At 36.0% G+C, this 27,679-nt stretch overlaps 1 protein-coding gene across 36 annotated transcripts in view; it reads left to right on the plus strand.

Annotated features, from left to right (window-relative positions):
* The window catches only part of RIMS2 (regulating synaptic membrane exocytosis 2), a 587,791-nt gene that overhangs the window by 497,657 nt on the left and 62,455 nt on the right, over positions 1-27,679 (plus strand). For 17 of the 36 annotated variants that reach the window (XM_073893075.1, XM_073893077.1, XM_073893087.1 and 14 more), the window contains one exon: positions 7,498-7,739. The exons of the other annotated variants lie outside the window; for them this stretch is intronic. In XM_073893075.1, the coding sequence (XP_073749176.1) occupies positions 7,498-7,739 (242 nt within the window). The remainder of the gene's footprint in view (positions 1-7,497; positions 7,740-27,679) is intronic. 36 annotated transcript variants of the gene reach the window in all.

Below are 27,679 nucleotides of genomic sequence, written 5' to 3' on the forward strand. Positions count from 1 at the left end.
AAGTTTAAATTTTTTTCTTAATATAAGTTTCTTCATACTCAAAGTGGTGGTAGTGGGATATGTTATTCAGTGATTTGGTGGCGAACTTATAAAATTAAGGAACTATGGGGCATTAATATATAGGTAGACTTAAGAGTTTAAGTAAATTTGTGAATGTTCAGTTAGTAAATGAATATTCCTAATACCTTTAATGATCTAGCCTCTATAAATTTGTCGCTGTTTAAAGAAGATAGTCATGTTCTCTCCAAAATGGCCTTTAATGGTATATTTAGAGATAAAATATTGGTCTGGATCCCAGGTCTCTTGGTGCCACCACATGTGCAGTGTGCGCCCCCACAGACTTAGGGCTGCTCTGATGTAATATCTGAATAGGCAGTTCAATAAAGTTGGGTAGGACAGGTCATGCATTGATCCCAACACACCCAGGCCCTCCTCTCTCTTGACCTCATCTTCTGTCAGTCTCCCCTTAAGAATTCACCTCATTCAATTAACATTGGTTCCATAAATTCCCTCTAACAACCACGCTTGTTTTGGTCTCAGGATATTTACACTTGCTCCCCTCTCTGTACCCTTCCTTAGCATGACTGGCTTCGTCATTCAGGACTCAGCTCAGTTGTCTCCTCTTCAGAGAAGCCTTCCTGGACCACCCTGTTTAATGTTGTCCTTCCCCCAAACTTTCCAGTCCCCGTTATCATTTTATTCTACCTTATTTTCCTCAGATCACATATCACCATCTGAAATTGGCCTGTATTTACTTGTTTATTGTCATTCCCCATGACGATCTGAATGAAAGCTCCGTGAAAACAGGGGCGTTCTCTGTCCTTCTCTGCTGCACTTCTGACTCCAAGCACTGCCACATAGTAGGTACAAAATAAATATCTTTTAAATGAATGATCAAATCCTAGAGGTAGTGACATATTAAAAAGGGTCAAACCTCAAACTAGGAAATAAATCTTTTTTTTTTCCTTAAAGAATATTTTGTTTTGTTTTTAAGAAATTTTTAATATAGCAGAACTTTAGGCATTAACAAGAAGTTGGGAGGGAATTTTGGAGCTTACAGGCCTTCCTGGTGCTCCTTAAACTCTTCTAAGTAAGCAGTGATCTGCTCTGTTGACTCTGAGGCACTGCTTCCTTCCCTGAGACCCAAGACTTGAACCTTACACCCTGCTCTGTGACTAATGACTCTCATCAAGGCAGGTATTTTTGGCTAAAAATACGTCATTAATTAGCTAAATATTCCTCCCTAACTCTGGATATCAACTTTGTGGCCTAGACAAGCGCACATCCCCTCCAATACACTTAGATACTATACTAATAAATTATGGTATATTAATCGAATGCATTTATATAGAGTACTGCAATAATACTAAAAATACTGAATTTTAAATTTGTGTCATTTCCAGAAATCAAAGAATTTAGTACAGGACACTCAGTTTTTACATACTCCTCAGAGAGAGATTTTTTTTTGGAATTGTTAGTTAAGGTTTCCTGACATTAGAGTTGGTCATTGGAATTTCAGTTATAAACAAAGACCATGTCACTGTGCAGCCATATTTTTGTTTCTCATGCTGATATTTGCTAGTAAATTAATTAAAAGAAACTGTCATATCATGTGTTTATCTTTATATTTGTGGAGATAGATGTTAAATAAACATGGGTTGAATAGATGATTACTACTTTCCAAGCCTAAAATTGTAGATGGTCATTTGAGTAAGTGAAATAAAGCTTATTAAATCATAAATTAGGGTAATAATAATTTCAAGTTCCACATTTTAGGAAAGCCATTGTATTTAATATAGAGAAAAATTTTAATTAAGAGAAATTATGACAGGAGCAGAGTTTGTTACCCCTCTTTCCTGCACCCAAGAACATGCCAGAATTTCAAGAAGTGACGCTTTATAATCCAGACATCTGCCCAACAACAAGTATGAGTTATTACTGTGATAGGTATATTGGTTAGCCATTGGCACCTGGCTCCAGAAACACAACAACGGGAAGGAAAAGGAATTAAACCTTTCAAGGTGCCATAATGTTTGAGAGCTTGGCCAGTCTCACTGGGTGCTTTTTTTCCCATTCTACCGTTATTTCTGTTGTCTTCTACCTTTTGAGCCCTGCAGACCCTCTCTAGCACCACTTCTTAGCCCAGATGTTATAAGCACTTCCACTCCTGGAATTATCTCTGCCTGCTTCCTATCCAGAAGCATCTATTCCGTTCCTGAGCCGCCATTCTCATACTCCACTGTATCAGCTGCTGGGCCCTCTGTAGCTCTGGCCACCACGTTCTGAATCACCTCAGTCTCTAACACTTTGGCTAAGTCTCTCCTGCCACCCTCCCAGCTCACACACTCAGACTTTGTCTTTGTCCTATGTTTGCTATTTATTACTTTAAACCAAACAACTTAGGTCAATTCATTCAAACTATTAATTAACATGTTTGGCCCCATGGCCTACAAACTTCATTTAATTTAATCACATACTGCTATAACCCCTGATATGCTATTTAAGTCTTTGAGGAATATCTACAAATATTTCACTTGCCTTTTATTACCTTTCTCCTAATGATTGACAATAGTAAATTTCCCTTTTAAAAAATCTTTCAGGACACAATTTCACCATTTATAATTATGTCATAAAATAGATTGCTTGCATGGGCAATTTCACATGTTTTACTGTGAGAGTACTGAATGTATAAAGTTTGTCATTGTTTTTCTAAAGTCAAAAATTAGAAAACATGTATAAAACAATATTTAGAAATGTAGAAATGCCTGTGTCTCTTTCTAGAACCGAGCATCCTGTATCAACACCCAGTATTATTGTGTGGTACTCTCTTAGGATTAGCTTGACAGCCAGGCTATACCTGTAGCATGGGATGAACTATGTGGATTGGATAACTTGACCTATCTAAAAGAAAAATGTATGTTAGTTCTTGATTGATCTTTTTATTTGTTTTAATTTTTCTAAAGTCATACATATTGCTATGTATGTTGGGGGGAAAATAGAAAAAAAAAAGAACATTTTTAAAAAGCATAATTACAAACCAGAGAAAATTAAACCTACTTTTAGTGCACTGTTCACAGTATATCCTTCTAGATCTTTTGCTGTGTGCATTTATGCTTTTTTCCCCACAAGAACATAAACATTCTGAACATTTATTTTATTTTTCATATTCTGTTTACTTGCGTCTTGTGCAGGGAAATGGTAGATCATCTCACAAATCCAGGCTTCCCCAACTACCTAGTTTAGCAAGGATAGATAGATAGATATAGATAGATAGATAGATAGATAGATAGATAGATAGATAGATAGATAGAATGGATAGGCTCCAGGGTTTGAATTTATCTGTGTCCCCTAGCAGTAAGGTAAATCCATATTTGGTATGAGAGCCAGCCAAAGCTAGGCTGCAAATATCTGCTTCTGTCCCCCCATATCAAGAACATATTTTATGTCAATAAATACTTATTTACAACGGCATTTTCAAAGGTACATTCTATTTTATTGATGAACATAATTTATTTAAACACCCTCAACTATTGGACATTTATGAGGTTTTCCCTTGTGTGTGTGAGTGTGTTGTTATAATCAATTCTGCAGTAAATGTTATTGCCCAATCTGTACACATTGCCAAGTTTTCCTTTAGGATATACCTAAAAGTAGAATCAATAGGTTAAAAGCTAGGCTGGGTTTTTTTTAAAGGCTTTTGAGACGTATTGCCAGATTGCCCTTCAGAAGTCCATCACTGAGACCCCACCAGCCGTACTGGAGATTTACCATATCACCAGACCCTTAGAAACACTCTCTTTTGTAACTGATAATGTAATGGATCTGTGTTTTCTTAACCACACGGAGCATTCCAAATGATCACCCATGTTTACAGATTTTTTTACTGCAAAGTATTTCATGAATCAGGAGTCATAAAGCTTTGAAAATTTTGTCTGATAGCTTGTTTGCTTGCAACATTATTTGCTTGTAGTTTTAAGTGATGTGGAGCAGGGAAAGTCAAGGAAATCAGTGGCGACAACCTAGCCTCAGTCTTTATCTTCTCAAAACACAGCACTGGGGGGGTAGCTATTCAAAACTCACCCTGGTGATCTCGAAGGTTCTAGAAGATGACGAGTAGATCCCTCTTACAAACCTTTAATAACCCTTTTTTTGTAGATAATGCATTATCAAAGTTGTTAGGTTGAAGAGAATATACTTCTGTAAAACCAAATTGTCATTAAAATATTTATCTACAAACTGACTTAGCAGTTCCAGTTAGTATTTTATTGTATCCTGCTTAATTTTGATGAAGTTCTGTATGGTTTTAATAGCCAACCATGAAAATTAAAATGCAAAAATCATAAGGCACATTAAGCAATATTTTGTGAGTATGTCTTTTTCTTCCTTGGGTGGGAATAGCTTAAGTGACTCTTTTAGAAAAGCATGTGTTTGAGAGAAAGTTGCCTACATGACAGGAGTACTAGATCACTCTGACAGGTTATATGGCGCATGTTATTATTTTGAAAGCCTTAGTTTCAACTAAACTTTAACTTTTTTAGGCTTTTCTGATGACAGCATACAATGAAAACTGTATTTTGCATTTCTGTGTTTATTTGCCTAGAATCCATGGAATAAGAAATATCATAGGGAGGCAAAGCGTTTCATAGTTAAAGGGGACCTTTCAGAAACACCAGTTTAAGACGTTTAATGGATGCTCAGTGGACAATGGTGGTGGTGGTGGTGGTGGTGGTGGTGGTGATAAGGAGAAGGAGGGGGAGACTAATTTTTGGAGCTCTTCTGTGACTGGCATTCCGTTTAGTGCTTTACTTACATTTTCTCATTTATTAAGTGAGGAAATTAAGTTTCAGAAAAGGCTAACAACTCTCCCAAATGAGTCAGCCAAAGATCAAACCCGGATTTCCTGACTCTCAGTGTAGTCTGCTGTCCGTTATATAATGCTGGCTATCTTAAAGAGACTAGACATTTTAACTTAGAAAGTTTGTAAATTTATAATTATAAGTATCATTTCTATTGATGCTGTTAAGTATTTATATGACACTTGTTGAAGGGCTTTAGCCTTTTTCTATCTGTTGCCCATATTCCTTAATAAAAATTGTTATGATTTCAATTCATTAAATTTTTACTCTAAATATATTATCTCTATTCTTTAAAATAAGAAGGGAAAATAGAATATTCTAATGTTATAAATGAGGAATCTGAGGCTCAGAGTAGAGCAATTAACTCTTCCAAGGAATTCAGTTAAGTAACAGTAAAACTCGGAGTTGATCCTGTATCTATTTGCCTCCAAAACTCTTTCTCTTTTATTCTGTTGTTGTTTATTAAAGAAGAGCAAAATCAAACAAGCTTGAAAATGATTAATTTGGGGTATTGTAGAAGCATATACACTGTTCTCACTTTTGGCCTGTTTATGCCTCATTTCTTCTTAAACTAATGTGAGGAGTAAAATAGTATAGTTTACTATTTTTTTTTTTATTTATTTGACAGAGAGAGTATGAGAGAGCACAAGCCGGGGGCGGGGGGCAGCAGGCAGAGGCAGAAGCAGGGAGCCCGACATGGGGCTCGATCCCAGGACCCCTGGATCATCACCTGAGCCGAAGGCAAACGCTTAACTGACTGAGCCACCCAGGCGCCCTTAGCTTACTATATTTTTTTTCAAAGATCTTTTATGTTTTTATTAGACAGGGAGAGAGTACAAGCAGGGGGAGCGGCCCGCAGAGGGAGAGGGAGAAGAAGGCTCCCGGCTCAGCAGGGAGCCCTATGTGGGGCTCGATCCCATCATGACCTGAGCCGAAGGCAGACGCTTAACCGTCTGAGCCACCCATGCGCCCCCTTAGCTTACTATATTTTTAAGACAATTTTACACTAGGCCTTTCCCCTCTGAAATACTTGGAGGAAATGTATGTAAAATTAACATGTGGTCCTGGCATTTGAGCAGATTTTACTCTAAGAGTAAAAAAAAATTTTTTTAGAAAGACCAAGAAATTGAATTAGAAATAAGAGCTTACCTCAATAGGTCAGTTTTCTAATTCTCATTCTTTCAATGACATATAAATATATTTCTAGGGCTCCTGCGTGGCTCAGTCCGTTAAATATCTGCAAACACTTTGGTCCTGAACTCAGGGTCCTGAGATCAAGCCTCATATCGGGGTGCCCTGTTGAGCAGGGAGTCTGCTTCTGCCTCGCCTTCCCTGCCCCCCATCGCCCCCCCACACACAGACTCTGTCTCAAATAAATAAAATCTTTAAAAATATATATTTTTAATGTTTTTTGATTTTGTTTCTTTTCTTTTGCTATTCACTCATATTATCAAAACCAAATTAAAGCAGAAATTATTACTCTAATCCTGAGTCAGAATGATATGTAAATAAGTCTTCCCATTCCTGCAACACAGGCCACTTCCTTCACATTCTCTCGGGTTTTGGGGGCCAGCTGGATATCCTGCTTCCAGATTCTCCAACCCCCATACTACTTCCCGCCACGCTCCAGTGATCACAGAAAAATCGAGGGTCCTGTCTTTAATTACACCCGTTGGCAGGGTTAGTCTACTGACTAATGCCAAAGGGAGTAATCAGTAATCACTGCTAACACTGCCAATGGGAGTAATCAGCTAATCAGTAACCGTCATCAGTAATCAGTAATCGTTAATCAGCTCACATGCTTCATTGAGACATTGATTGCTTTCTGACCATATTGCCTAGAAAACTGATAATGAGTTTTCCTTCTTTCAAATGAATGCAAGAGGGAAATCTTCCTTTTCTTTATTTTTGGAATATAGACATCAACAAATATAAAATTATGTTTATGAACATATGTTCATAAGTGAGTTAAGTTGGAATAACTTATTCTTACGTCAAGTGAAATAACTTATTTTTAATTCATGTTAAGTGAAATAACTTATTTTTATGTTAAGTGAAATAACTTATTTTTAACTCAAAACTAATGAAAACATTGATCTCTATTAGAAAATTTAACCATTATTAGAGAAATCTTACAAATCTTATGAGACAAAGAAAACTTACGTTGAAAGGCCCCTCTTAGCAGTGGATGCTGTCAGTTTTGCTATTTTTTGAAGAATTTTCCCACTCCTATAATTTCTTTTTGAAGGCGATAGGAAAGCAAACTAGAGAATGCTTTCGCAAACGTCTTCCTTTTTTGTATAGCTGTTTTACAGCGTATTTGCCCTTGCAGGACAGTAGATTATCTCCAATAAGCCCTCTGATTTTTTGTGAATTTTTTTCCCCCTCTGTGGCCATGCAAACTGGTGCCTTCTCTGACAGCGGAAATGAAATCATGAGTATGAGCTTCCATAGTTGCGTGAGGTTGACCCTGAATCGTAAAGCCCATTCGAGACCATGATACTTGAAAATGTTCAAACCCTAAAACTGGGTCCCATAAATGGTATCATTTAATTATACTCCAGATGTTTCATCTAAAATACATTTTCTGTCTTTTCCTTTTCACTCTTGTCCTCCCTTTTAACGATCCATCGGCCTACAGTGTCTTTACATCCAAAATGCAAAGCAGACAAATGGGCATCTCAGGGAAGAGCCTGACCAAAAGCACCAGCATCAGTGGAGACATGTGCTCGCTGGACAAGGCGGACGGCAGCCAGTCCGACACGGCGGTGAGTGCCCTGGGCACCAGCGGCAAAAAGCGGCGCTCTAGCATTGGGGCCAAAATGGTAGCTATTGTTGGCCTCTCCCGGAAAAGTCGCAGTGCTTCCCAGCTCAGCCAAACGGGTAGGCATTTTTATGTTACTTTTGACTTGATATTTGAGTTGTCATTAAAATACGTATTCTTTTCTCTTGCTCATTTTATTGCAGTCATTAATGGAAGAGGATATGTTCCAGAGAGATAGGGGCCTTTTAAACTGGTTAAACCTTTCTGAAAATAAAACAATAACTTTGTTTTTCAGTGACAAATGAGCCTGCTGTGAAGTGAACCCCGGCCCCTGTTCTTGAGAGGCATGTAGTGTCTTTCCTCCTTAGGGAGAAGTTAAGCTGTGGGAGCCAGATTGCCAGTGGTTGATCCTTCGTAAAGATTATCTGATCTGTGAGATATTTGCTTTCTTTAGGTTCCTCAAGAGGGAACCGGCCAAATTATTTTTCATTCTCAGCAAGTTACCCTGATGAAGATGACACTTCATATTTTGTGTGAATAATATAGTTCTTTTATTGCTGACAACCTAACTTCTTTTTCAGTTTGTAAGCAGCATTTACCAGTAGTATCAATTTTCTTACTGCAGTTTTTATTTTCCTGCGAAAACTTCCAAGCAGCAATATTCTCCAGCAGCAGGGATGGAGGAATTTTCTGCTGATAGTGAAGATATTCAAAGCTTTGCTACTTTAAAATTCAGTTTCTAACTCACATCTGCAAAAATAAATTAGGTACAGCACTCCTACTCCTACTCAGAAAAGCCACAGTTAGCAATTAAGAAATTTGTGAGTCAAAGCAATGTCTTTTCAAATGGTTGTTGATAATTAAACATTAAATCCCTGGCATCTTGGAAATAATAACATATCTTCTACTTAACAAACAAAAGCATATAATATGGTGTTCCTTTCACAGCAAATAAATTATAGGCAAATAGGTGAAATCTCATTTGTGTTTGAATTACTAGGGTTCTTATACACAGAAATCTGGACAAAAATCTGCAACACCAAAGAATTGGAGGATACATTAATTCCTGGACCCGACTAATTTTGATTTTATATAATTATAACAGCAATTCTGGAATCTGAGCCTTATATAATAATATTATATTGAAATAGTTATTTGATGGTTTTCCTTATATTGTGGTTGTAACTCACTATGTTCAATGTGCCTATTGAAAGGAATTTTTCATTCGGTGTTTTAAGATGTTATTTTACATTTTAATATACAAACAAAATTTAATTTATGAACATAGAGAACATATTTCAATGATTTTTAAAATTGCAAATATTTATACATAATTAGCTATGTTATGTGATGGTGGCCTTTTGAAATTGAAGTTTTTTTTTATATGTCTCTAGCAGTTAGAACTTCATTGCATTTTTTTCCTTAAAACTTAGAAACATCTATAAGATGAAAATTGTTCTAAAAGTAAAGCCTATAAATTAAAAAATACAGAACCTAAACTTAAAACAGACACTCATATAAGTTTATATAAGTTAGAGAATATGTGGTGTTAAAATAAATAATTATTTCTACTTGCTCAGGGTTTTTTGGTAAATATTGAGCACCTACTATGTGCTCGGCACCTGGAGAACAAGGATGGTATTTATCATCGTAAAAATAAATATCACTGTAACCAGAATGCATTTTCAGACAAGACTGCTTTATTGCCTTCTAAAGAGTAGAATACTCAGCAAAATGGGATCTTTCTAAAGAATAGTGAAATTATTCTGGAAGATATAGCAATGATATGTAAACAACTGGCAAAAGGGGAACCATTTATAAAGGTCTGTTGTTGACCAGTACACGTGGCAGCTAAGTCCTGTCTGTCTTCTGCCATGCTATTTTGTACGCTCCTTTGCCTGTTAATTGGAAACTCGCCTTTAAAGTCATCATTTCTAAAGATTAAATATGACTTGCTAGGCATTATAACTCAGCAGAATACACATAGAAATAACAAGGAGACTCAGATTCCATTGCTTACTCTGACTTATATAAGATAATCAAATATGACCTCTTTAAAAACCTACCCGACTTACCTGAGTCATAGAACGTTCATCTGACTAAAAAGGCTTTTTTAAAGATAATATTTTAAAGTTTATAAGAAAATGCTTTGAAAACTTAAATAATTGTAGATATAAGATATCCATAACAAATTCAGCCTCACAGGGGAATCCAGAGCTCTATTTTACACGTTGATTTTGAGATGCCTGTTTAGACATGTAAGCAAGTTGTTATATGGTTAGTTGGATATGAGTCCAGAGCCTAGTAGTAGGTCAAGACTAAGGATGTAATTTGGGAGTGCTCAGCAGGTAGTACTGAAAGCCATGGCACTAGATAAGATTACTTAAGGTAACTTGAAATCAAGAAGAAAACCAGAGTGAGCTCTGTGATACTCCAACTTTGGGAAATCAGAAGAGAATCCATCAAGGAAGACTTAAAGAACAGCCATAGGGGCACCCGGGTGGCTCAGTGTGGGTTGAGCATCTGCCTTCAGCTCAGGTCATGATCCCAGAGTCCTAGGATTGAGCTCCGCATTAGGCTCCCTGCTTGGCAGGGAGCCTGCTTCTCCCTCTCCTGCTCCCCCTGCTTGTGCTTGCTCTCTCTCTCTCTCTCTGTCAGATAAATAAATAGAATCTTAAAAAAAAGAAAGAAAGAAAAAGAGCAGCCATTAAAAAAGGAGAGAGAGATAGAGAAGGGAAGAGAAGGAAGGGATATGGTATCTTCGTCACCAGATGAGAGAAATATTTTAAGAAAGATTATCAGTGTGTTAAGTGCTTCTGACGGTCAAGTAAGATGGAAGACTGAGAACTGACCTTGGATTTGGCAAGATGGGGAATTTGGTAAACCTTGACAAGCCTTGCAGTGGTGGACAAGGCCTTACTGGAGCCGGTCAAAGAAAATGGGAGGTAAGGTAGAGTCAGGGAGAATAATATCAAGAATAAAAATAAGAACATCCAATACTCATTGAGCACTTTTATGTGCTGGCACTGTTCTAAGCCCTTTACATGAAAATCATTTAAACTTCACAATAATGTTATGAAGCAGGAATTAATTACTATCCTCATTTTACAGATGAGAAAACCAAAGTGAGCAGAGGGGAATAACTTTCCCAGGTTTACCCAAGTAGTAAGGGTAGCAGTTGGAATTTGAATCCAGGCAGTATGGATCTGGAGACTTCACTCTTCTTCAAGCGTAGTCTAGACCAGCACTGTCTAATACAGCTTGCAATGCGGGCAATTTTCTGTATCTGTGCTATCCACGCAATACAGTAGCACTAGCCACACATAGCTATTGAGCTTTTGAAACTGATTTTTAACTTTTTTACATTTTTCATTTAATTAATTTCAATGTAAATAGGCACATGTGACTAGTGACTATTGAGTTGGACAGTACAGACGGAAACAGCTCTTTCTAGGTTAAGCGTCTGCCTTCTAGGTGTCTAGGTGAAAGACAGTTGGATTCAGAGCTTAAAGTGGAGATCACTTCAGATATTTTTCCTGAGAACATAAAGCTGATGCTGGAAAACGGGAGGTTGGGGAATATAGTCCAGGGAGTCCTCAGGAGAAAGGAGAAGCAAGTTTGGTGGGCCTACCAATAGTTTTGAAACTTATAATGCACATCACTTCAGATATTTTTCCTGAGAACATAAAGTCTTACTTTATCATTAGGAATCATGGTTTGCAAACATTTGTTGCATTTTAATCTTTTAAAATATTTGTGTTTTATGTGTTATAAAAGTACTATGGAATATGTGTTTTATTTATAAATAATTTTTTACTGAAATGGAGATGATATTTTAAAAGATTTAAAACAACTGGTCTAGTATATGTAATTCAAAAAGGTTTCAAACCATGATGCTAGTATGTTATAGTTCTAAGTGAGTGCTGACTCCACAGATCTATTAACAGAACTTTGTAATCATGAAGAATAATAGAGATGTTAATAATAGATGTTAATAATAGAGATTGCCTTTTCACGTTATTAGAAATCTCAAATTAACACTACAGGATATAACATGTTAAAGATTCTCACAAAGAATGTGCATCTAATCCTAAATGTAGGTATATTTCTCACTTTTGAAATAATGTTTTAGCACTTAAAATACTATCAGCCATATTTAATTAAAAGTATCGATAGTCATGCCACTATTTGTACCAAGTTCAAGTGGTTTAAATATAATAGATGAGGTAGGCAAAATATTTCATGTAAGTGAAAACTATTATAAACATTCTGAATTGTGGTAAAGTATTTCTATAGCAAGCTGGGATGAGCAAGTAGCTAAGAAAGATAGCTTTACTGTTAATGGAAATTAATTTAACATTTCTTAGATTTGGATTGAGTTTTATATCATTTGTTCTAAAAAGAAAACTCTTATTTTTATTTTTTTAATTGTGGCAAAATATACATAACATAAAATTTACTACTTTAACCATTTTCAAATATACAGTGCAGTGACAGTAAGTACCTTCACATCATTGTGCAACCATCCATCCATCTCCAGAAGGCTTTCATCCTGCAAAGTGAAACTCTGTACCCATCAAAGAGCGAACTCCCCATTTGCCCTTTCCTCCAGCTTCTGACCATTCTATTTTCTGTCTCTGAATTTGACTACTCTGGGTACCTGATATAAGTGGAATCATACTGTATTTGTCCTTTTGTGACTTAGTTATTTCACTTACCATAATGTCCTTAAGATTCATTCATGCTGTAAGCATGTGTCAGAATTTCTTTCCTTTTTAAGGCTAAATAACATTTCATGGTATGGATATACCACATTTTGTTTATCTGTTCATCTGTCAATGGACATCTGGGTTGTTTCCACCTTTTAGCAATTGTGAATAATGCTGCTATGAAGAACATGGGTGTAAAAATATCTCTTCAAAATCCTGCTTTCAATTCTTTGGGGCATATACCCACAGTGGAACTGCTGGGTCATATGGTAATTCTATTTTTAATTATTTGAGGAACTGACATTCTGTTTTCCATAGCAGCTGCACCATTTGACATTCCTACCAGCAGTACACAAGAGTTTGCTCTCTCTACATCCTTGGCAACACTTGTTAGGTTTTTATAATAACCATCCTAATGGGTGTGAGGTAGCATTTCATTGTGGTATAGATTTGCATTTCCCTAATGATTAGTGGTGTTGAGCATCTTTTCATGTGCTTATTGGCCATTTGTATATCTTCTTTGAAGAAATGTCTATTCAAGTCTTTGAAAGTCCATTTCCTAACTGGGTTATTTTGTTGTTGTTGAGTTGAAAAAAACTTTTTATAATAGAAACATACAAGCCTGTTTTTCAGATTCTTAAGGGTTATCTCTATTAATAACATGTTGTATTGTTATTATTATTAATTTGTATTTTTCTGAATTCCATTAGGCCTATAAATTCCTTGAGGGGAGGAACTATAGTTCATGCATTTTAATATCTCTGGTACCTACGGTTATAGTTGATGTCTACTAAATACTCAGTATTTGTTAGAATGAATGAATGCACAATTCATCTTTGTTATAGACAAGGTAACTTAAAACTGTGTTCCTCAGGATGTTAAACTGGTACAGTGAGGTTTTAAAAGCTATAAATGATCACATAAATATATGTCAAATATTTCTTAACATCTCCTATTCTAGTGTTTTGTTATTATTATTTGTAGAAAGAATAAAAACTCTTGAAAGCGATTGTTAAGGAGCTATCCATTTACGCCTACAAAAGCAAATTATCTTGCATTATTCTTTCCCAAAACTAGAGATTACACTCATTAATCAAATTATTAAAAATTTACTAATGAATTCTTATGGTATTTTAACCATTTCCCTAAAGTACAAACATCACCATACACTTACTCATCTCACAAAGTAAACATTTTTTATCAACTATACTATTTGCAAGGAAGGCATTTTGGTAGGCGCTATGGAAGGCAACACTTGACAAAACATAGTCCCTAATCTTTCACAACTTTTATACTGAAGGATCTTAAAATCTACTAGAAGAAATGAGTTTTGAGCTGGAGGAGATATAAAACAAGGTGGAACATGATGAGGACAAGCAAGAGAAACAAAGAATATCCTATAAGGAAGTGTAGCAGAGTAGAGAAAACAGATTTGAGAGTTTTGGAGTTCAAATATGGACAAGTTGCCTAACCTCTCTTTCCTCGGCTGTAAAAATAATGGACTCTTATCTTCCGACCTCATGAGGTTGTTATAAGCACCGTGAAAGAACTTCAAACAGTGTCCAACATATATAAGTTCTTTATAAATGGCAGCTACTACTGTTAATATAAGTACTAGCATCAGTTTAGATGTTAATATTATTATATTGCTGTTAGTGTAGCCATGGAAATGATCACTTCCAACCCTGATGACAAGGTAACAGTTGATCTAAGCCTTAAATTATGGGTAATGTTTAAACTGTGAAGATGCTGATGACAGGAATGGACGTTTCAGACATGGACGATAGTAGACCCGAGACATGGAAATGCCGTTTACGTAGGAGCAGAACAGAGAATATTTAACACATAGTGGGAGGTGAGACTGGCGGTGGAGGTTGGAGCCAGATAAGAAATAACTTAGCCACTGCACTGTACATAACTAAATAACTTAGCCAGATAAGAAATAACTTAGTCAGGCCAGGGAGTCAGAGCCCTAGACCTGGCAGTAGGAAGCTCCTGCAGGATTTGGAATATGGTCATGATAATCAGAGGTGTTGTCATGATAATCAAGATGTTGTCAGTAAGAAAGTCCAGAGGTCAAGAATAGAAGACGAATTCAGTAAGGCAGTTCAGAGCAGAGATGGTGAAGGCCTGATCAATGGTGTATTAAGTTTTCTGTTGCTGCCATAACAAATTACCACAGACTTAGCAACTTAGTGTAGATTTGCCTTTCTGTCAGAAATTTGGGTGAGCTTGACTGGTTTCTCTGCTCTGTGTCTCACAAGAAGCCAAAGTGTCATCAAGCCTGAGCTTTTATCTGAAGGCTGAAGGGAAGACTCTAAGTTCATTCAGGTTTCAATACTTTGCCTTTGTAGGCCTAAGGTCCCTTCTTTAACACACGACCCCTGTCATCTTTAAGCTAACAATGGCATGTTGAATACTTTTTGTGCTTCTAATCTCTCCAAGTACCGATTTTGCTGCATTTCTTCCCCCCCACCTCCAGCTAGAGAAAGTTCTTTCCTTTTAACAGCTCCTATAATTAGATTGGGCCAACTCGGATGATCCAGAATAATATCCCTGTTTCAAGGTCCTTAACCTTAATTACATCTGCAAAGTACCTTTTACCATGTAATGTAACATATTTTGAGATACCAGAAAATAGTGTATGGACATCTTTGGGGACCATTATGCCTACCACAAATGATAATAGTAGGAGATGGAAAGGTGGGGAGATTCAAGAAATATAGATATGTTTTATAAAAATTATCATTTACGTCCATCCTATTATTTGCTTCCTGGGAGTAAAGCAAAAGAGATGTAAATGTTAGTCTTCACAGTTTACACTATCTGACCAGAGTGCATACCAGTTATTAAGAATCTAAGCTTTTTTTAAATATAAAATTCAGAAAATAATTTACCATTATTAAAAACATCATTAACAGTACATGAATCTGTTCATTTTAATTTGCACAACCTTAAATATTTGCATTTTCATTCCCATTTTACATCTCGGAAAACTGAGACTCAGAAGTTTCATAGTAGATGGATCCACTCCAAAGCTGGTACTCTATGTGACCTCACTGTTGCTAAAAGTATGTTTTTATAATTAGTTCTTTTCATATCATTAGGGGGGAAGAACTTTCTCTTCAAAATAAAAATTCTCAGGGAGCTACTTTTAATTTACTATAGGTTTTATTTCATTTAATTGGACATAATTTTAAGATGTGAATAGCCAAAGGCATTGTACAGGCTAGTAATCAGTAAAGGCCTAATAAATGTAAGTAACAAAACCATAAAGAGTTTAATTGTAAGCTAAGAAGTACATACTAAGGGAAAGAAGTCTTTTAATTTCATTAAAAGTAAGTGTTTTAAGGTTTTTGAGCATGAGAGTATAAACAGAAATGGCATTTTAAGGTAAAGGCCATTTTTTTTAATGAAATTCCCGTACACTCTGCATAGGTAAATGGAGCTACTAGATTATTTTTTTCAGGTGAGTCCCATTCCTTTTACCTACTAGGAAAACTTCCAGAGACAGTTGCAGGTATTTGTTGGAAATTTAATAGAGCCCTAGGTAAACAGTGTAAAACTCTACTGAGTAATGTCAGCTCATTTTTCCAACTTACAGAAAAATGTAGGAATGTTGGCTCATTGTCCCCTTGGGCTTTGAAAGCTGTTTTGTATTGCACACTTTGTGGAATGAAAAACAGTGAGGTAGAATCCATCTTTCCTCTCTGATGCTGCTCTAGATGGAAAAATCCTTCTTTTTATTAAAAGATTTTTTTTTCTAAATTGACACTCTTACTACCTTAGAACATGTTAACATTATATTGTTATTCAGTAAATATTTACGGAATTTCTACTCCATTGGCATATAGTACATGAGATCCTCTTTATAGGATATTTATGTTCCAGTGGGAGAGACAGGCCTTACCAAAAACATAAAGTAATAATTAGTCAAAATTCCAAAGCTGGCCTTGATGGAAAAATACCAAGTAGCGTGAAAATATATCACAGCAGATAACTTACCTAGTCTGGTTCATCTTTCTGTCCATCCCAGCTCTTACCAAATACTTCCCACATAGTTTCAACAAATGGTGGTCGAATGGTATAAAATGTTGCACATTAATAGTAGAAAATGCCACACTGCCCTTCTGTCTTTGTGTTCAGTTTGTTTGGCAATCTCTGCATTTGTGAGTACGGTCCACAAATTTCCCAAGGGGGTCAGTGTGTGGGTGTGTTTTCTGTTAAAAACAATTGAAAGCCAAATGACCTTTGGAAAAGAGATTTAAAAACTGTATAGGTTATGAATTTGTATACCATATATGCCATGAAGGACAGAAACAATAGATTCTAGTTTAACTTATACGTGTGCTTGATGTTGTCATAGTGGGAAAATGGATCTAGTATGCTTGTAGGCAATAAAGTTCTGCATTAACAGAAAAATGTAATTTCTGTAGCTTTTAGTCCAAAGAGTGGTTTTTGTTTTTGATTTTGTTTTTCTCCTGGTATCTGAGGATTCGTTGCTTTTTACTGGAAGCTTCATAATCGCTTAGAAAATGAGAGTGGGACAAGAGCTGATGAAATCTGAGATGAGGTGGGGAACATATTCTGAGGAAGAAGCTGATGGTAAGGCAGCATGTAATGCAGAAACAGAAAGGTGTAAAGACACAGAAATAATTGCAGAAACCACAGAGAACCCCAAGAGGGCTGTGCTCATAACTGAGACATTTCTACATCTTCCAACCAAAACCTTCTTTCCAAAGGAAATACAGTGTCCAGAGATGGGAAGTCAGTGGGCACCAGCCCAGCTTCTTCTCATATGCCTTCCACTTCCACTAACATTTGAAATATCTCAATTGCTTGTCCCCTTTTGTTTTCTTTCTCCTTCTGCCAGCAGTCATTTTATACTGGAATTAGAGAGATATATGTCAAAGGGAAGACGGATGACCAAAGGTTTCTGACTTGCTATCAGCCAGACTGAGTTTTTCTTCATCTAACCAGTCAGTTGTGAAATTTTCTTAGTGGAAATTACAGTTGGATAGAGTTCTACTTCACTATGTTAAAATAGATTTCTTAAAAAAAAAAAAAAAACAACTTAAGAATCTGTGTTCATTTGACTTATTTGGAAAGGTTTTCCACCCAAAATTAGGACAATAAGAATAGTTTTAGGGGCACCTGGGTGGCTCAGTTGGTTAAGTGTGCAACTCTTGGTCTCCACTCAGGTCATGATCTCAGGGTCGTGAGGTAGAGCCTCTCACGTAGGGGTCGTGAGGTAGAGCCTCCACACTCTGTGGAGAGTCTGCTTGAGATTCTCTCCCTCTCCTGCCACTCCCCCAGCTTGTGCAGCCCCCTCAAATAAATGAATAAATCTTTAAAAAAATAGTTTTACACAAATGAAAATACCTGTGTTTTGCAAACAAAATAGTAGATGAAACTAACAATGGGAAAGATGACATACCGTATAAATAAATACATACTACTCTATGATTGAAAGTCCATTTCTTATTTCTAACCGAATGGAAAACTGAATTTTTTTTCCTTCATCAAGGAAGTGTAATGATTCTGCCTTCCAAATCGCACAGCACTATGGACAATTCTAAAGCTATACAGGGTCCTCTTTTGAATTGTGTTCTAGAATTTAATCCCACTTATGGTCAAATCTTTTTTGTTTTATATTTTATAGTGATGAAGACCAAGTGGTTCACATACTTCCTCTGTGCCAGGAACTATGACAAGTGCTTTATATGCATTATCTTTAGTGCATTATCTATTAATCATCTTCAGTGCATTGCCTAACTTAATTCTTATTAAATATTAGCTTTTAAGATGTGAAGAAGGCCAGATCATCAGGGCTTAAGGAGGACATAAATGGTGGAAGTTGGAGGTACCAACAAGAGAAGCAAAGGAGAAAAAACTCTAGTTCAGGGGCTGGAAAAGCATGGACCACAGATCAAATGCAGCAGGCTGCTATTTTTTTATATAAATATCTTTTTTATTTGATAAAGTTTTATGATGAAGTTTTATTGGAACGCAACCAAGTTCATTTTGTTTATGTTTTGTCTGCATTTACTTTTGTGCTACAGTGGCTCAGCTGAGAGGTTGCCAGAGAAAACCTTTTGACCCACAAAGCCTAATATATTCCCCATCTGGCCCTTTACACACAAACTTTGCCAAGCCCTATTCAAGCTTGATTCAGGTGGGGATCCAAACATGATTTTACCCTCCAAGATAAGAAAAACCTTTTTGTTTGAACATAAAGGGAGGGAAGTAATTAAAGATATGAGAGAGGAATTGACTAAGTGTAAAAATAGACACCCAAATATTTTATTGGATGATTTTTAAATCTCAAAAGTTGAACTGTCACTTAGTCCAGCCAGCCTTTTACCTCATGCTTAATTTTCACTTCTTTCTAAACTCCAAAAGGAGTTCTCTACTCTAGCTAAACTGATATCCCATCAAGATTATCTAGTCAAGAAGCTTTGCTCCACTGTTGTGAGAAACTGGACTTTTCTACCAAAAGAGCCTTGACATTTTATCCTTGTCCATATGTTTGCTACCGAGCACATTTATTGTGCTCTGTATAAAATGATGGCTGTCCTGTTTACCACCTCTGCTTTGGGTTCGCTGAACAATGCTTGCTGTCACTTTTGGTTTTCTTGTTTTAATTTTGATTAATATGACATAACCATTTAAGTTTGTAAAACAAGTGTAACAAAATTAATATTCATATGTTAAAAGAAAAATTCTTTGCAGCCAGTGTTCATGACCATTTCTCCACTTTATCCAGAATGCTACTGGAAGACCCTTGTTTCTTACCCTGTAACCAGGGTTTCGGATTGGCTTTGAGATATCAGTAGTCTTTGAGAAAAATGATGTGTTCCTGGTGGTTAGGCCATGCTTCTTCCAGACATGTCCAGTTTGGACAGTGCTGTTCTTTGTGGATAATCTTAGATTCATGTTGAATGCTCCTGTTTGTTTTAATGAATATCAGGTCATGTAAGTGAAGTAATATTCAAGTTTTTTATTATGGATTTAGTCACAAGAGTTTCTATAATGTTACGAAACAAAAGGAAAAAGTATGAATTATGGCTTTCTTAAGATCTTCACTACTGTAGGTTTTCTGATTTTTTAAACTGAATCTGATTCTAGGACTTAGAGTCTCATGATCTAGACACAATGGGTAACATCAAAAGAACATGTTGTAAACCTGAAATTAATATAACACTATTCCTTTTTTCCAAACTTTTTAGTCATGGCTAAAATGTTCTTTTTTAAAAAAAAAGTTTTAAATTTTAATTCCAGTATAGTTACCATCCAGTGTTATATTAGTTTCAGGTGTACAACACGTTCTAAGCCTAGGCTTTTGAACTAGTCGATAATAGGTTTCCTGAAATCGTTTTGTGGGGAGGAAGGTTAAGTGGCAAGTTGGGAGTTTCTGGGCTTAGGAAGGCACATATGGCTAATATATATATTTTTTTTTCTTGATATCTTTTTATTTACTGTCATATTCATTGAGGAGAAAGTGCTTTTTTTCCTTTAACCAAATGAAATAGTTGCAACAAGAGAGTAATGGACATTTCCTGGATCACCAGCCATTTTATTAACTCTCCAATCCCCATATTTGTTCTTTGAAGAAGGGATTATGTTCACTACTCTTCATTTCTTTTATAAGGAAACTGGAGGAAATAATAGAAAGAAGGGTGATGGGGAGAGGGAGGAGAGAAGACAATAAATGCTTTGAGCAAGTCCTACTCAGAATTGGGAAGCAGGTGAATCGCCTCCAGGAGTCTCCACTCTGTGCTCCCTTCCTTTCTATTGCTGATCCTCCTTGAGTATTTTCAGGCTCTTTCACCCTTTTCTGTGCTTAGGAACTAATGGCTTAGCTCATTCCTATTAAGATAGAGAATAGTTGGAATTACTTAAATACCCTCTACAAGTGTCTTGTATCTTCAGAAATGGAAAGTCTTCGACCCCAGTGGTGAAACTGTAAAGGTTTAGGCATCAGTAAGTACAGGGTAAAGTTGGGAGAGGCAAAGGGTCTTCTTCTATCTCCAGAATCATTCCCATAAGGATTCTGTAATCTCCTTTCCATACCCAAGGGCACTTTTGTTAAGCTAAAAGATACGTTGTTTGCTAAAATATCATTGTTTTAACATAAGGACATTTCAGTAACTTTTTAAGTTGTGGAACAAACACAGAGATTTCAGTCTTCACATTATTGGAAATTGAATCCCCCCAAAACATAGAGAAACCTATTTTTCATGAAAGATGGTTTTGAAGAGCAGAAATACTGGGAGAAAGAACAAGAAGAGAAAAGTGCACCATCATTTGTCATATAAAGCTCTCACAGCAAGAAGTTCTTACTGTAAAAGTTGAAGGAATACCAACATCTGAAGCATCCCGGAGCAGGCCCAGTAATCTCTAGAGAATCTGTGGCCAGTCCGTGATGGACGTTCCCTTCTTTCACTCTTCTTTCCCCCAAAGAGCAAAAGAACTGAACCAAGCTGCACATTCCTCTTCATTCCAGGACGGGCAGAAAATCTGGAGCTATGTTCCAAAACCAGCCCAGCTTCTCGGCACAGCAAATTTATATTCTCTCTCTGTGTCTCTTTGTCTCTCTCTTTCTCTGATACTGCTCAAACTACAGTTCCATCTGAGGCAGGAATTATGTGAATCTCGAGAGTTCTTGGCCCCATTGTTTTATATCTGTTAGTCTAACTTGCCTACATTTGTGCTATCTTGAATTGACCCCTGGCAACATGTATTCCCTTACTTTTGGCTCCTTGGCTGGTACTGATTCATGGCCTTGCCTATATTATCTTTAGCTCTCCAACTCTGGCTTCTTTTCCTGTCTTCCATTCTAAACCATCCAAAAAACTAAAGTAATGGGTAAACTCCCTAAATGTTTCTCTTCCAGTTGTAGCAACACACTGAATCAAGAACAATGTAGAAAACTTCTCTAATTATAATATAACCTTGACCACCTACCACCACCATTACTACCACCACCATCATCATCATTCTTGCCAATTTGTTTCTCTGTCATTAGACCCGGCCTGGCTTTAGATCATAGTGGGCATGGTTCATTCTCTTAGGCTTTAATTCTGGTGCTGGAAGCTATTGTTTTACTTATTATCGCCTCCTTGCTGTGAAATGATAGACCCGGTTTTCACAGAAACAGTATCTTCATGGCTCTAGAGAGACAAGCCTTTCCATAATAAAAAAGAAACAGACAAACATCATTTTCTTTTTAAAGAAAAAAAAAACAGAAATAATTGAATGACCATCATGTTACTTCCCCCAAGCTTTCTCAATATTTCTATACTATATGGAAGTTATGTATACCTTTCAACTTATATCTGAAGAGGACAAATTGCACATGGTTGTGTATTGCTTTTATTTTATCATTAGCAACCTTTGCAAATATTTACTTACAAAAAGCAGTATGGTTATTTGACATATGTTAGAAATGTGACAAATTCGGGGTGCCTGGGTGGCTCAGTCGTTAAGCGTCTGCCTTCGGCTCAGGTCATGATCCCAGGGTCCTGGGATCGAGCCCCACATTGGGCTCCCTGCTCAGTGGGAAGCCGGCTTCTCCCTCTCCCAGTCCCCCTGCTTGTGTTCCCTCTCTCACTGTCTCTCTCTGACAAATAAATAAAATCTTTAAAAAAAAAAAAAGAAATGTGACAAATTCAACAAGTGAATCCATATTGAAATATGGAAGGCCAATATACACCTCTGCATGGAACAGTTCTGTAAGTGAGGAGTCAACTATAATATATTTAAATATAACTTACTATAATTATGATTATAATATACTATCATTTGCATTTAGATTAATAATATACTATCATTGGCATTTAAAGGAGGTAACATTTTTGAAAACTTGAATTACTTGTCTCAATAGAATAAGACAGGTATAAGATCATTTCATGAATGTGTAACTTCATTCTTTATAATGTGATTGTGCTGCCTTTGTACTAAGAAATTTTCTTTTTATTTATTTATTCATTCATTCATTTTTAAAGATTTTGTTTTTAAGTAATCTAAACCCAAGGGGGCTCAAACTTATAACCCTGAGATCAAGAGTCACACGCTTCGCCAACTGAGCCAGCTAGGAGCCCCAGAAATTTTCTTTTTAAATTCATAGCTATATTCTATATAGTAGCTATTTTCATAGGGAATACATTAGGATGGAAATTTTGTATACCTTATATGTAATATCTTTACTTTTTTCAGAACTAAGCTGACTCCTTGCTTAGTAAGATCTCACAAATAATTATAAATAAATAAATATTTATAAAAAAGTATAAATAAATATATAAAATATATATAATAAATATATAAATATATACAAATAAATAAAATATATATTATATATAAAATAAAAATAAAATATATATAATAAATATATATAAATTATAAATAAATAAAATAATGCTTAATAATTTCTAGCTTTTATATTTCAATCAATATGAAATGCTACTGGAAATTTTCCTAACACAAGTGATTATAAAGGTAAACTAACTGTACATGCTTAAAGGCAGTCTCTTCAAACTGGCCACATAGGCAAAGAAGGAAGAATCACACATTGTGTGCATAGATGTAAGGTAGTAACAGACCAAGGCAAAGTGGTATTTAGTAATAATGTCTCCATAATGCATTTCTCTTTGGGCCTCCCTTTCTTGGTTCTAGGCTTAAAGGAAGATATCAAAGGTAATAACAGACTGCAGCAAGTGGTACTTTGTAGTGTCTCCGTAATGCATTTCTCTTTTGACCTCATTATTCATCTTCAAGATTTTCTTGGCTAAACTCTCATTTCTTTTATTGAAGGATGTTTGACACACAATGTTACATTAGTTTCAGGAGTACAACCCAGTGATTCAGCATCGCTCTGTTACACTGTGGCCACCACGAGTGTAGCTACCATCTGTCACCATACAACACTATTACAATACCATTGACTAAATTCCCTATGCTGCACCTTTCATCCTGTGACTTACTTATTCCATACCGAATGCCTGTACCTCTCACTCCCCCTTTATCCATTTGCCCATCCCCCCACTGTTATTCCTTCTGGCAACCACCACTTTGTTCTCTGTATTTACCAGTCTGTTTCTGCTTTTCATTTTTGTTTTTTAGATTCCATATATAAGTGAAATCATATGGTATTTGTCTTTCTTTGTCTGACTTATTTCACTTAGCATAATACCCTCTGGGTCCATTCTTGTTGTTGCAAATGATAAGGTCTCATTCTTTTTTATGGCTGAGTAATATTCCATTGTGTATATATATATATGACACCTTTTTTATCCATTCGTCTGTCAATGGACACTGAGGTTTGCCTCCATATCTTGGCTATTGTAAATAATGTTACAGTAAACACAGGGGTATGTATATCTTTTCAAGTTAGTGTTTTCATTTTCTTTGGGTAAATATCCAGTAGTGGAATTACTGGATCATATAGAAGGTCTATTTTTAATTTTTTGAGGAAACTCCATACTGTTTCTCATAGTGGCTGCACCAATTCTCATTCCCACCAACAGTACATGAGGCTTCCTTTTTCTCCACATCCTTACCGACCTTTGTCATTTCTTGTCTTTTTTATAATAGCCATTCTGACAGGGGTGAGGTGATATTTCATTATAGTTTTGATTTGCATTTCCCTGAGGATGAGTGATGTTGAGCATCTTTTCGGGTGTCTGTTGGCCATCTGTATGTCTTCTTTGGAAAAATGTTTATTCAGGTCCTCTGCCCATTTATAATTGGATTATTTGGTTTTTTTTGCTGTTGAGTTGTATAAATTCCTTATATATTTTGGATATATCCCTTACTGGATATATCATTTGCAAAAATCTTCTCCCATTTAGTTGGTTGCCTTTTTGTTTTGTTGATGGTTTCCTCTGCTGTGCAGAAGTTTTTTATTTTGGTGTAGTGCCAATAGTTTATTTTTGCTTTTGTTTCCCTTCCTGAGGAGACATATCTAGGAAAATGTTGCTACTGCTGATGTCAGAGAGATTGCTGTCTGTGTTTTCTTCTTCTAGAAGTTGTTTTTTTTTTCCCCTTGGTAAAATGTAAAGTTAAAATTGCATCAAAATGTGGACTAATTTGAGGAGAATTGGCATCTTTATAATTTCGATTCTTCCTATTCAGATTCCTGGTAGGTCTCTCCACTGACTTAGGTCTTCTTTTCTGTCCTTCAGTTATATTTTGTAATTTTCGTCCTATATCTTCTGGACAGAATTTGTTAATTTTATTCCTAGGTTTTTTGCAACTTGTATTACTATAGTAAATACCACATTTTTTTCAATTACATTTTCTAAGTGGTTATTTTTGGTACTTATTTATTAAAATTATTAATTTAAATTGTGTTTTAAATATTCTGTCAGGCCACCTTATTGAACTCTGATTGGTACTAATGTTTTTTCTCATTAATTCCACTAGTTTTCCCTTTAGTTTTTCTAAATACAACCCTAGATCTTCTAAAAATTACTTTACTCTCTTCTTCTAAGTGTACTTCCAAGGTGCATCTGTTGAGATTTGTCACAGATTAATTGGAGCAGTGGCTTGAGATATGTTCAGAAATGTTATTGTATTTGTTCCCTGCTACTCTAGGAAATGGCTCACCACAAGCTCTGCTTTCTAAAAAAGGGAGGGAGGGAGGAGAAGAAGCAATATTTTTTCCTTCCTAACCCTAAGTCTATATTATATAAGTCATGTTGTCAAATAAGAAAGCAAAATTAAGTTTTCATTTGTACTGTATCCTCCGTAGTTCTTTGAAGCATAAACTTTAATCTATGATTCATTGCTTTTTAAGGTCACTGCACTATTTAATTTATTGATATGACATTGGGGCTCTTGCCAAGCTAAGATCTATTTCTAGCTATCAATATTTTCAAAAGCATGAAAAAGTAAATTTTAAAAATGAATGAACGAAGTGACAGGAACAAGGGCAAAAGTAATCAGAAGCAATATTTAGTAAGGGCTTCTAGGCCTCTGGCATTCTAACTTCACTCATGTAAAAGTGTCACTGGTTAAAAACGGGCAATAGCAGACATCATGAAGATGGAAAATTGTTTCACCAAAAGTGGCATTTCCCAAAGTGCATCCCACAGAGCCATAGACCTTTGGATGTCAACAGATGTTAAGCAGAAAAATAGGATTTCATGGTCAAATAAGTAGAGAAAATATGGGTTAAACAGGTTTTTGTTTTAATGTTTTAAGTCTGAGTAGAGTTGACACACAATGTTACATTAGTTTCAGGTGCACAACACAGTGAGTCAGCATCTCTGTGTTATGCTGCGCTCACCCCAAGTGTAGCTGCCTTCAGTCATCATACAGTGTCATTAAAATATCATTGACTCTGTGGGTTTTTTTTTCTAATTGCAGGACTTCATAAAGTCCTTTGTTATGTTTATGTGCCTGATGACTTTTCAAAAGAAAAATAGAATGCGTAGTTTCCCTTTGGCTCACTTTGACCAAGTAACCCTTTGTCTATGAAGCATATCTTGGAATTAGTATTGCTTGGACTACTTTAAAAAACACTTAAACATCCTCAAACTTAAATAGCAGCATGTGTTTTTAAGAAAACAGAGTTAGAAAAAATAGACAAAAAATTTTCTCTATTTGGTTGCATCTCTCTGGTTGCATTTCTCATTAAATGGGTGGCAAAGGACTAACGTGGCCTTCTTAGCCGTTTTATGTATCCCTGCTCCACTCTTCGGTGAATCATGAAGACTCCCTGCAGAACTGGGTCCGTGGTGAGGGAAGAGGTGTGGTAGGAAGAAGAAAGACTAATGATGGAGAAAAGGAGTCAGGTAGGATATAGGTGCAGTGGTCTAGCCAGAGATGAATTGGTTTAATCTAACCTATGGCATAAATGGGACTTGCAGATTTCAAACGGTAATGATGGTATGACTACTGTGGTTATTTTCAAGGTCCCAGATGTTGTTTATATCGAACCAGGGGGTTAACTTGAAGGACACAGAGTAAGATTTATGCCACAGATAATGAAGGCTGCAGCTACCAAAGATAGCAATTGAGAACATTTTACAAAAAAGATCACTTATTTACAAAATAAAATTTTTGATACACATATTAAGGGTAAAGGATATTGGGAAAGAGTCAAATAGGGCTCTGAGATTTAGTTTAGACAAGAGTATCCAAAAGAAATGTGAGCCACATCTATAAATTTAAATTTTCCAGCAACCCTATTATTTGACAGAGAGAGAGTTAGAGAGAACACAAGCAGGCAGAGCAGAAGGCAGAGGGAGAGGGAGAGGCACGTTCCCCACTGAGCAGAGAGGCTGACGTGGGGCTCGAGCCCAGGACCCTGGGATCATGACCCAAGCCGAAGGCAGACGCTTAGCCAACTGAGCCACCCAGGCACCCCTGTAGTAGTATATTTTATTTGATCTACTCTATTCAAAATATTATTTCAGTGTTATCAATAAAAATTATTAATGAGATACTTTATATTCAATTTTGCATACCAAGTGTTTGAATGCTGGTATGCATTTTCTCTTTGTAGTACATTTCGATTCGGCGGCCGCGTTTCAAGTGCTCAGTCAGCACATGTGGCTGGTGTCTGCCTTTGGGACAGTGTAGCTTTGGACCCAGCCACTCTGCAGACGGGCATCTTCGTGAGCCTTGGCTTCCTTATCTGTACCATGAAGATAATATCCATTTCAGTGGGCTCCACTAAGGATCAAAATATAAAATGTATGTGAAGGTACTTTGTAAATTATTTACAAATAGTGATGAGTATTTACTTGTAAGTCATGGAACAGTTGCAGCTATTCCAGAGATGCAACTCAAAGTACATTTTTTCCCTTAAGCTGCAGAAAACATGAAATAAATGAAGTATTAATAATGAATCCATGAAAAGATAGAAGTAACTACAATTTTTACCCCATATTGGAAGTTGTTTTGCTGTTCTGCATTCTGTCCTGTCTGATGGAGTACAACTAAACAAAATAAATCCTTTCACATGCTACCTTCCCAAAGAATTAAATTATCAAAATGATTGTTTTCATGGAAGAGCTGATACATTTTTTTGTCTAATTATTTAATTCTGTACCAGTTATGATTTTGGCTGCCAAGAAGTTCAAAGTTAAGTTTAAATTTAACTGTAGCAATTAAGTTGGACTTCAAGTAGTATATTTCTACTCATTTACATTTTATTAGTTTTCATTCTTTTTTCTGTTTTATTTTACCATTTTTTCCATTTATTCTTCAATAAACTCATATTTTGTAAAACCACTAAAAAAATAAAACCAAAAAATAAAAATCATAAAAAAATAAAACCAAAGGTTGAACTATTTTACAGATTTTAAAGATTAGTAAGATTGACATTCAAATTAGAAAACTCT

Source organism: Callorhinus ursinus, unplaced genomic scaffold, assembly GCF_003265705.2.
Source record: "Callorhinus ursinus isolate GAN/ISIS: 27379988/994484 unplaced genomic scaffold, GSC_fseal_2.0 scaffold5, whole genome shotgun sequence".
NCBI lineage: Eukaryota > Metazoa > Chordata > Mammalia > Carnivora > Otariidae > Callorhinus > Callorhinus ursinus.